Source organism: Sphaerodactylus townsendi, linkage group LG06 (assembly GCF_021028975.2).
Source record: "Sphaerodactylus townsendi isolate TG3544 linkage group LG06, MPM_Stown_v2.3, whole genome shotgun sequence".
NCBI classification, from domain to species: domain Eukaryota; kingdom Metazoa; phylum Chordata; class Lepidosauria; order Squamata; family Sphaerodactylidae; genus Sphaerodactylus; species Sphaerodactylus townsendi.
In genome coordinates, this window is record NC_059430.1 from 85815601 (window position 1) to 85827346 (window position 11746).

Sequence of the window (11746 nt, forward strand, 5' to 3'; positions counted from 1 at the left end):
ATATACAAAAAGCTAACAGTGTATTTGTTAGTGGTAGTATACCTCAGTAACTGCTGGGCCAATTCCTCTGAAAATTCCCAGCCACTATAGTCAGCCAGGTGAGAGTGTTTTTAGATGTTCACATACCTGAAATTTCACACCTGGCCCAGGTAAAACGCCTTTTTCCTGGCGCTCCCTGGTGAAAGACATGCAGCTGCCTGTGTGTAACTGTCACCCTTAGAATGATCGTGCTGCTTAGAATGTTCACTCAGACAGCCAGATATGAGCAGTGAAAACAGTACATAGGCAGTAACTCGAGTGGAAGTGAAACACATACAAACACATACACATAAGGGAGAGGGAAGGGAGGGAGAGGGAGGGAGGGGTGGCATGCAAGGGAAGAGAGGGAGGGAGAGGAAAAGGACGGAGTGGGAGGCATGCAAGGGAAGAAAAGTGAGAGAGGGGAGAGAGTGAGGGGTGGTGTGCAAGGGAGGGGAGTAAGGGGGCCCAGCATCTTGATATGACCCACCCACCCTAGCGGAGGGGAAGGGAAGGGAAGGAGGGGGAGGGGTGGCATGCAAGGGAAGAGAAGGGAGGGAGGGAGGGAAGAGAGTGAGGGGCGACATGCAAGGGACAGGAGGGAGGGGACAGGCACCCTAGATTCCCTGAATACTGCAGTTACAGTTAAGAAAACCAGGCACGCTTTACTCAGGAGTAAGCTCAGTACAGCAACTGTGTCATACTTTGAATGGCTGCGTCGTGCCCCTCAGAGGGTTTCCTCAGAAGCGACACCCATTGCCACCAACCAAAATTACTCCCAGGTAAAGGATCATGACCAGCCAGCCTAGATGTGTGGGAGGGGTGCCTTTCCATCCCCCCCCCCAAGGAATGCGGACACACACATCACTGACATCGCACAGTATCAGGCTGTGTGTTTGCATGAGCACGTACTGTTGGCCTCTGCAATTGATTTGCTGCTACTGTTCCTTTTCCGTTTCACCACAATAAGCCGCAGCAACGCATGGCTGGGCCCTGCTAGTATTTTAAAAATGAAGTGAAAAAGAGAAATGAAAAAGAAAAGCTTATATGTCTTGTAACAATTTTCTCGCCTTTCCATTAAGTAAGAAAGAATAATACAGTGCTATTACTCTTTAGCTGAGCCTTTCAAAAACCTTTCTAGGCACACAGCAAGATGCAGGAACAGTACAAATTCAATGGCGGTCCCAATCTCTAATCATTTAGTGCAGAAACGTCACTACTGCATGTCCGACTTTTTTTACAATTCATGTTTTATATTACATGCATCTTCAATGGTCATTCAAACATTTTCTCTTCTCAAAGAAGAGAATCAAAGTTGATAATTAGAATTAGTTCACAAGAGCACAATACATTTGTGTTTTGTTAACAATAATGCTCATTATGACAAATGACAGCCCAGGCGGGAAGGGGGTGGAATCAAGTATTTACCTAATACTGCTCGATTCTAGTTCTTGTCAGCTTAGGGGATGAAATCTACCTCTAAGGTCTACCCTTTTAAATTGTTCTCTTTTTTAAGATGTCCAAAAATGTTTGTGACAACTTTTATTTATTCTAACAATACAATCATATGATTTAAAATCAACAGTTTCCTGAACTTCACAATTACTTTTCTTTTTATTGTTTCATATTAGGGAAGACCAGAGATTTTAGGAGAGCAAATGTATTATCTATTTGGATGAGCCAAAATTATGTGGAAAAAAAGAAGCTTGAGTTATTCCCACTGTTTGCTTAGGGAGGCGGGACCAAAATTTCCACTTGCAGTCTCTCTGTCAGGAATTCGTCGATCAGTTTAAAGCTGAACCAAGCAATCAAATAAAGAATGCACTACTGCAAAAAAAAACATCACTACCTGGTGATATGGTAATTTTTTCCCTACACAAGAATTTTCCAACTTCTGTCTACTCCTCCATTCTTCTTGGCTACTACGCTCTGGTCTTACCAGCAAATGGAATAGAGGGAAGGAAGACAAAGCAAGTCTGATCCTAGCAGCTCTTCAGCTGGTGAAAAAGGAGCTGCATTGCTAATATCCTGATTTATATGAAACACTTCAGGTCGACACACAGAGTTGGATCTAGCCAACTTTTTTCAGTCTTGCCCGATTGCCTTTCATTGTACAGACCTCATCCAATGTGGCTTTTGTAAATTCAGTTGCCCTTATTGCCAGCATAGCCTTTCAAAGGGGACACTTCCTCTACCACCAGCTGAAGGGCTGTTAGGATCAGAGAAAATAAAATCATACCAATATTCATTCTGCAAACCCCTTGAACAACAGAAAAACAGTTTTAGGGTTCCCTAGCCACCAAAGATTATGTGTACCTTTAACAGTTCCCTAGAAGGGAAAATACACACACACACACACACACACACACACACACACACACACACACACACACACACACATCACCTCCTTACACAGCACCAGAATAGTGAAACATTCTTCTTTTAAGCAGTTATTAAAGATACAAAAGCCTCTCAGAATCTGTACCTGTCAATCTATTTGGACAGCAAGACCAAATGTAGAATCTTCAGTGTTTTCCTAGTAGGGTTCCTGTGTTATTAATAGATGGATAATAGGCATAAATTCAAGTGAGATTTTCTAGTATTGGAATATGAAATGGAAAATTCAACACTGTCATATTCTTGCATGTCATATTTCTGCTGAAAACAAGCATCCCAACCAAGAGGTAGCTGTATGCCAAGGATCCACAGAGTCTGAGAAATATACAAATTCCATTTTTAGGACATTGAGAACACCATCCAGACCTATATACCCATGAAATACATTTTATAATGCCTGCAATACAGTACACAAGAATAAACTTTTGAAACCCCAATTCCAATATGTTAAAATATCAAGAATGCTGTCAAAAAGGGGGATCATTACTGTGGCCTCTTCTCACAAGAAACTACCCTTCATTTAGAGCACATGTGCATCTAGCAATATTAAAATTTTTGAAGAAAAATAAAACTTCAAACAGATTCTTTCAGCTACTACTGCTTTAAATCTTTAATATAGAAGAGGTCTCCATGCATTTTTATCTCATGCCAGATGACTTGAAGAAATGACAAGGAAGAGACTACTGACTTATGAGACTGGGTCCATCAGGAGGATGCAATGATTGACAGTTCCCTCATTTCCCAGTCAGTTCCATAATTTCTCAGTTTAAAACCATTTAAAGACTATTTTAGACAACGGTATCCGGCAAACAAATTAATTGTTAAGATAATCCCAGGGGGTTTTTTTGCTTCAGATATTGATAAATTGATATACTTACTATCTGATACTGATCCTTATGTGCCCTACAGAGTAGCTCTCTTTATATTGGCAGCAAGGAAGATTACAGCTGAAGACTCCCTAAAGAAAGCATCTACTCTGAGTGGTTGAAAATGTTTTATTAATGAACGTATATTTTAACATATATATTCCAATGTTAAATCTTGGGGTTTTTTTCTTTTTTCTTTCATTTCTAGATTGTGAGGGCCTTTGGCCAAATACAATAAATTTTTACTATACTACTCCTAAACAAGTTACAACCAATAAACCTGGATATACAAAAGGACATGCATGAGATTTTAAAGCTAAATAGAACATAAACCTGCCCTGCTCATTCGTATCAAGGCATTTAAGAATGCGGCAAAGAATCCAGTATGGGAATCTCTGGAATACAATACAAAAAACATTATACAGTACATGCAACAACAACGAGGAGGAGGAGGAGGAGGAGGAGGAGGAGGAGGAGGAGGAGGAGGAGGAATTTGGATTTATATCCCCCCTTTCTCTCCTGCAGGAGACTCTAAGGGGCTCACAATCTCCTTGCCCTTCCCCCCTCACTCTGTGAGGTGGGTGGGGTTGAGAGAGCTCCGAAAAGCTGTGACTAGCCCAAAGTCACCCAGCTGGCGTGTGTGGGAATGCACATGCTAATCTGAATTCCCCAGATAAGCCTCCACAGCTCAAGCGGCAGAGCAGGGAATCAAACCTGGATCCTCCAGATTAGAATGCACCTGCTCTTAACCACTACGCCACTGCTGCTCCAGGCAACATCATATCATGAAAAAGTAGTTGCCCAATGCATATCCAAGCAAGACATAGTTTTATGTAATACAGTAATATAACATAATATAGTAATATATAACATATAGTAATATATCAATGTAATATAGTAACATAATTCTAAAATATTAGCTGATAAGGAATTTCTTTTGAAAGGAATACATGCTCAGAAAAGTTTCTGAACATATCCCAGCATTCCTCTGAGGCTCAAAGTATGCCAAACACCTGAAGTTACAGCAGTGACTACTGTATCCATTCAGCATGAGACTAAAAATAAAACTGTATTATTTTGTATAAACATTTACATGCAGTCCACAAATGTCAACCTCCACCTAATCCCAGGACACTATATACTCCATGTAACAAAATTTCTTCATGAAAATTGAGGAATCAATTTGGTCCAAAAGGAATGCAAGTTCCTGTGATCCTCAACAAGTCACTTACTCAATATTGAAAGTTCTGAAACCATACTGTAAGTCTATTCATCAATTTCAGATATAATTACTTTAATATTTTTATTTGTAATACTATTTTGAAAAATAATTGAGTAAAATGTAACAGCTATTTTCTAACAATCAAGTCATTTTAAATACAAATTCAGTGCAACTCACTTGCAGTTCTTAGATAGCTTTCTCATAGCCACCTAAGAAGAAAGAAATTAACATACAAATGCCTCAAAATTCACCATCACAAATACACTGTGACAGGGTTTAACCAATGGTTACATTCACTGCTTCTTAACAGCTCCAGGTTTCAAAGCCATAATGTTCAGGATCAAAGAATGAAGATATTTTAATTCATTCCCATTATCTCTCTCACACAGCTTGCAAGAATCCCTCTACTTTCAGGATTTCCTCACCCCACTCTTCCAAATCCTCATAAATGATATAACTAGCGAAGGAGAGTTCCAAATCACTGCACACATCTATATAATCCAATCAAAACCTATATATTTTCAATGATTGGACATTCCGTAGAGCTAGTAGCTGAAACAATCAATACATGAATTGACTCTCCTACCAGGCAACACAACTGTCAAGAAACCATATGGTATTTTGAACATTTCATTACAAACATACTGAAGTCACAATTTAACTCAAGTTTGAGATTCATTCACCTGGTTATCTGTGACGAATCAGAACTGATTAAAGGAAATGTTCCCACCTTCCTTTCCAACCATAACAGGATTAAAGGCCTCTACTACAGACCCCCAAGCCAGACCTGAAGAGCTGGATGATGCCTTCCTGGAACAGATGGCCAAATTTTCAGAAAGCAGAGAAGTAGTAGTAGTGGTAATGGGAGATTTCAGTTATCCTGTTATTTGTTGGGAGTCAAACTCTGCCAAGACTACAAGGTCCAACAAACTCCTCACTTGCCTTGTAGACAATTTCATGGTCCAGAAGGTGGAAGTAGTAGGATCCTTAGATGGCAGTGACCATGTTCTCCTGAAGTTTGTTACACAGTGGATAGGGGATGCCAAGCATAGTCAGAAACATATCCTAAACTTTAAGGAAGCTGATTTTAGTAAACTTAGGAAACTACTACTAGGTGTGATCCTGTGGTTAAGAATACTAAAAGAGAAGGGACTGCATGAAATTTAGATCTTGAAGGCACAATTTTAAAAAGTTCCAAGGAGGAGGAAAAATGGGAGGTGTCCAAGGAAACCAGGATGGATGTCTAAAGAACTTTCAACTGAGTTGAGATTTTAAAAGGACATGTACAAGACATGCAAAAAGGGGGAAATCACCAAAGAGGAATTCAAACAAATAGCCAGAAGATGTAGGGGGGAAAGCTAAAGCTCAGAATGAGCTCAGGCTTGCCAGAGAGGTTAAAAACAATAAAAAAGGCTTTTTCAGTTATGTCTATAGCAAAATGAAGAAAAAGAACATGACAGGGCAACTGCATGGAGAATATGGCAAAAGGCTAACAGGGGACGAAAACAAGGCAGAACTAATCAACACCATTTTTGTCTCAGTGTTTTCCCAAAAGCAGTACTCAACCAGGGGGAAATGGAACAGAAGATGCAGTAGGGGAAATTCAGCACAAAATAAATAAAGAGGTAGTACAGAAATACCTGGCTACTTTAAATGAATTCAAATTTCCAGTGCCTGATGAACTACATCCAGGGTATTAACAGACCTGGTTATAATTCTTGAGAACTTCTGAAGAATAGAAGTCCCAGCAGACTAGAGGAGGGCTAATGTTGTCTGCATCTTCAAAAAAGGGGAAAAAGAGGACCCAAACAGTTACCGCCCAATCAGCCTAACATCAATACCAGGAAAGATTCTAGAGCAGATTGTTAAACAGACAGTCTGTAAGAAGGGAATACTGTGATCACTAAGAGTTAACATGGTTTTTTTCAAAAATAAGTCATGCCAGACTAATCTTATATCTATCTATCTATCTATCTATCTATCTATCTATCTATCTATCTATCTATCTATCTATCTATCTATCTATCTATCTATCTATCTATCTATCTATCTATCTATCTATCTATCTATTGGCCACCCTCCCCCGAAGGGATAAATAAATATCACTTTTTGATAGAGTGACAAGCTTGGTAGACAAAGGGAATGCTGTGGATGTATCATACCTTAATTTTTAGCAAAGCCTTTGACAAAGTGCCCCATGATATTCTTACATGCAAGATAATAAAATTTGGCCTAGACAACACTACTGTTAGATGCATTTGTAATTTGGCTGACTGACCAAACCCAAAGGGTGCTCAACAATGGCTCATCTTCATCCTGGAGAAATGTGGCAATACAGTACACGTGAAAGGGATCTGGGAGAGGTTACAAATGTAGAAAATGGAAGTAATTAGTAAAATAAATTGGAGTCATTTTAGCAAACCTGTACTGTAATACCTGAAACTTCAAGAGCTATTCTATACATTAATATAGAATGGCGTGGTAACTACATTATGCACCTATACTAATAGAATATGAAATATTTTATATTGAAAATATTTCTTGAAAATTACAATACACAAACATTTCATGAAGAGATTTTTTTTAAATTTTGCATCTATCTACTGTATTTTTTATTCCTCCCTCCAAGGGGTTTGGGTTCTTTCCCCTGCCCTATTAATGACTCCATGGAATATTTGAAATTGTATTTTTAATGATATTTTTAAAAATCAATGTGATCTGCTGCTGACATAAAAGCAATTTGCAACCCAAAATTAACACTACAGAATCACAGCTAACCAATTATGTTGTTCGGTTCTAAGAATGATTTCTAAAATCTTCACAGCTGAAAAATCTCCATAAAGAAGGCTGGTCCACTACTGCTAGCTCTGAAAAGCTTCTTAGTGGGACTTAATTAAAAATCAAAACTGCTGCAGAGCAGTGCTGAAACATCTTGAAGCATTACATGAATTCAAGAAAACCAGTAACAGTCATCTCATCTTACCCTGATAAGCTGTCAATATTTTTGATCATGCTCCTGAGCAATAACTTATATCAAAGACAAAGCTTTGGAGTTTAACACACTGTTATGTGATTGTTTATTACACCCTTTTACAAGTGGCAGCACTGAAAAATATAAATCCCACTTGCAATGTAAAGTAGAACAATCCAAAATTCACCCCCCACCAGCACCACCATTCTGCATTATTGGACTGAATGGCTCTGTTCTCAGTGATTTAAATGAGCACAAGGTTCAAGAAGGGGCAATCAGAAAAATCCAACAATGGTCCTTTTTAATTTATCACTGTGCAGTGTTCTAAGATGTGCACTTTTACATGCTGCTTTCCACATGTTAAGATGCATAACGAAATGTGCTTTCTGCATCCACTTTAACAAATGCAATTGAACATGATCATACATTCATCATCCAGTATCTGCCACAACTCCCTATTGAGCATACACAGAGGCAAAGCTGGAGTTGTGACTGAGCACTCCAATTCCATGAACTGGAAAGTCTTAATTCACACTTTCCCCAGTTTATTGAACAGCAGCCACAAGCTGAGACGGCACCAATTTTACCGTGATGACACTTTGTACATGATTGTGATTCGAACTCATCCTTTATTCCAGATAAACATCACAAAACTTAGCCATTTCTGAATGAACTAATGACAATGAACTAATGACAAGAACTAATAAACGCTGCTGCATGCCAATTCCACTACAGTCATCTCTGAAGCCTTCTCCCCAATCAATTCATTCTTTGGAGGGGAGGGGTCATCACCAAGCTTGCCATCTTTACCTTGCTTCCAAACTTTTCTTTAAAAGCACACGATTTCTTTCTGAAAATTTCCATTTTCACAATGACATAATAATTCATGAAAAAATCCAAACAGTAACTCAGTATCTGTCACAAATAAATTAAGCAACTGATTGCAAAAATCTTTGTGCATCTTCCAAAAGCAATATATACCAAGGACTCTTTCATCATAACCTTGTTTATTATAACTTTTTCTTGTGGCCTGATTCTAATGACTCAATTTTTGTTCCACACTGAAGAGCTGTTTCCACACAATTCACTACACTGCTTCCATCAGCCTGACTCTTTCCTTCCACAAGTGCTCTGGAGTGACTCTGCACTCTAAGGATGTGATGGCCACAGTGGTCATAGAAGGTTGCTACCCTTTTTTGTTCCATTATTCAGGCAAGCACTATAGCCACATAATGGCTCTGTTAACATTCAGAATGGGAACAGATAGGTGGCAAATGCTTTCCTGGCTCACACTATCAGCGCAGAAAGTGTTGGGAGGGCCAGAACGGCAAGGTGGGAAAAAACAAAAGTTCTGTCCTGGATCTGCTCCTGCTGTTTTTCATGGCACCTGGATCTCATAGGAGTATTTAAAAAGTACCACCTTGCTAGAGATTTCTGAAATTCGTGGAGCAAAGGCAAAACCACAGGGCGCCGCTGGGGCCACACCTGGGCAGACATGCTGCAGCTCCAGGAGCCATGAGGAATCCTCAAATGCACAGGTATATTCCCTGTGCTCACACCACTGCAATTTCACCGTGGAAAACCGGTCAAAGTGTTGCAACTGCAGAGTATGTTGGAATCACATGGAGTTATAATAGCATTTACAATTGTTTTTAAATTCAAAAAGCCCATCTGTGGGGCAGCAGAAAAATGGAAAGGATAGTGAACTCATAGTCACTCAGCAAAATAGATCCGAAAAAATCCAGGCCTTGGCAACTGATCAACAGTTCATCAATATGATTAACAAGTCTGATTTGCAAGGAAATTGCTTTTCAGGAGCTAGTGGTGGTGAACCTTTGGCACTCCAGAAGTTACAGACTACAATTCCCATCAGCCCCTGCCATGCTGGCAGGGGTTGATGGGAATTGTAGTCCATAACATCTGGAGTGCCAAAGGTTCGCCATCATGGCTAGGGTATTAGTATGTCACATAGTGATACAATGTTCAAAGCACATCCATATGCTTTCCCTGTGGATCACCAATGGACCATTCATGTCAACGGAAAAAAATATCTAACAGTATTGGCAGTTCAAACTATTAAAAGACACAAGAGCAGGAACAGATAAAAAATTCCTTGTTCTGCCCTTTAAGTACAATGCCTTAACTGATTGTCAAAGCTTATTTTATCAGAGTGCCTGCCTATCGGAAAAAGGGACTGGTTTACCGATTTTAGGAGCCAAATACTGAAACATCCTAATACCAGTATCCCAGAATCTTAAGGCAAGGTTGTGGTACCTTAAGATTCTGGTGCCTTTATGAGCTACAGAAGACTGCAGATTTTAAAAAATCCACCTGCTCATTTCCTCTCTTGGCTGTCGCCCAGCTACTGAAGTTAAAGCAGTTATAATTTTGGGATGCAGTACCACAAGGATTTTGATTTACAAAGGCCTCAACTGCCTGTCTAGAGGAATCCCCCCACCTAACCAACCCACCTGCTGAATTCTCCTCCCCTGCCTTTGGAAGATTTGCACGTGACTACAAGGAGGCAGGGCCTTTTCTGTGGCGCCCCCACTCTACCACACGTTTCCCCACTTTACTTGCCCCCCCCAAAAAAAAAACCCCACAGCAAACAGCCCTATTTTGCTTGTTCCAATTTTTAAAAGAACCACATTTTGGTTCTACTTATAGAAGCGTAATTCCGCAGTTTTAGAACCTTTTGGGGTTCTCGCATTCGCGGATCCGTTTTGAGAGTACAGAAGGGAAAGGACTTCCTCGTGGCGAGCAGAAGGCCAGCCAGGCTGCAGGAGAGGGGTGTGCCTGCGAGCACCAGCCCGGACTGCAATGGGAAGAGGGGGGCGGAGACAGCGGCCGGCCTTACCCGCGAGCTGCACCTCGTCGTCGTCGTCGTCCTCCTCGTCCGCCCCTTCCCCGCTCTCCGAGTCGGTCTGCATGGGCTCCTCGATGAAGCTGACCCCTCGGCACTCGGAAACGGCCCTGCGGATCTGCAAGAGGCTCCCACGCGCCGAGCTGGGCGAGGCTGCATTTAGGCGGCGGGGACCACAGGCAGCCGCCTCCTGCTGCTCGGCGCCGCCTTCTTGCCCCTCCGCTGCTGCCGCGGTCGCCTTGAGGCGCCCGAAGTACTGGAGGGCGAATTCCAGCAGGTCCCCCGGCTGGCTGCGCAACACCTCCACGGTGAAGTCCTGCAGCAGCTCCGTCAGCCCCTCCGGGATGGAGATGCTCATGCCGGCGCTCGACGGGCGGAGGCTCGCCCCGGCCTCCCGCTTTCCCCCTCCGGCACGCCTCGGCACCCAGCGCAGACCAGGGCCGGTGGCGCACGCCGGTGCTCCGCGCAGCAGCCCACCCAGAGCCAGTCCCGGTGGTGGCTGCAGCACCAGCAGCAGCCGCGTCTCCCGCCCTCAGCGCGGCGGCCGGGGGGGGGGGGGTTCTCGCGCGCATGTGACCGGGGAAACCATGACAACCTTCCGCCGCGCGCGCCCCAGCCGGGCGCAGAAGCAGCGGCGTCGCGTGTCGCTTGCAGAACAATAACGCGGGCGCCGCTGGTGCTGCCAGGAACAGTTCCGGAAGCTGTTTGTAGTGCTGAAGTTGCTCCAGCACCTTGGAGCGTACGCAGAGGCTACCCTTCCTTGGCCCGCCTTCTGTCTGAAGCTGCCGAATTCTTACTTTTTTAAAATTGGCGTCCACGCCTGTGTGTTCATAATAATGGTTAGATCAGCAGGTGAAGCTTCATGCAAAGCAATCTTTTAAAAGTAGTGCAGCGGCCGTTCGGTTGACAGCTACCTGATGAGAGAAAGGGGGCTGGCTCTTTCGGGGTGATTTTATCTAGATGTTAAGCATTACTAAGACGGGAATCATGAATCCCAAGGAGTTTAGGCTGGAGTAACTTTCCCTATTGCAGTTAGTATTACTGTATTCCTATATAGAGTTGTTCTAGGATAACCCTGCCAATTTCCATTCATTTTTTAAATTTCTTTAGTACAATTTATCAGATTTATCTATTTGTCAGATTTATCTATTCAGTAGGCTTAGACTGGGGTAACTGCATACTGAACTCTTCAGAACAAACCTGCAAACTATACAGAATGATCTTAAAAAGAGTTACTCCCTTTCAAGTCCACTGACTTACATGAAGGATTTCATGTAACTCCACTATGGATTGCTCTTTAGGACTTTTAATTTCCAGGCATGCTAAATTTTAGGCTGTGCTCTAGAGAGCCAGTATGGTGAAGTGGTTAAAGCGTTGAGACCCACTGTACTGTGCAAATCACTATGTAA

At 42.0% G+C, this 11746-nt stretch overlaps 1 protein-coding gene across 1 annotated transcript in view; it reads right to left on the reverse strand.

The window, feature by feature from the left end:
* Positions 1-10896, reverse strand: part of PRKAR2B (protein kinase cAMP-dependent type II regulatory subunit beta) — an 80090-nt gene extending 69194 nt beyond the window's left edge. Inside the window, exon 1 of the mRNA XM_048499489.1 lies at positions 10332-10896. Coding sequence (XP_048355446.1) covers positions 10332-10695 — 364 coding nt within the window. The 5' untranslated portion in view covers positions 10696-10896. The remainder of the gene's footprint in view (positions 1-10331) is intronic.
* Positions 10897-11746: the final 850 nt, after the last annotated feature.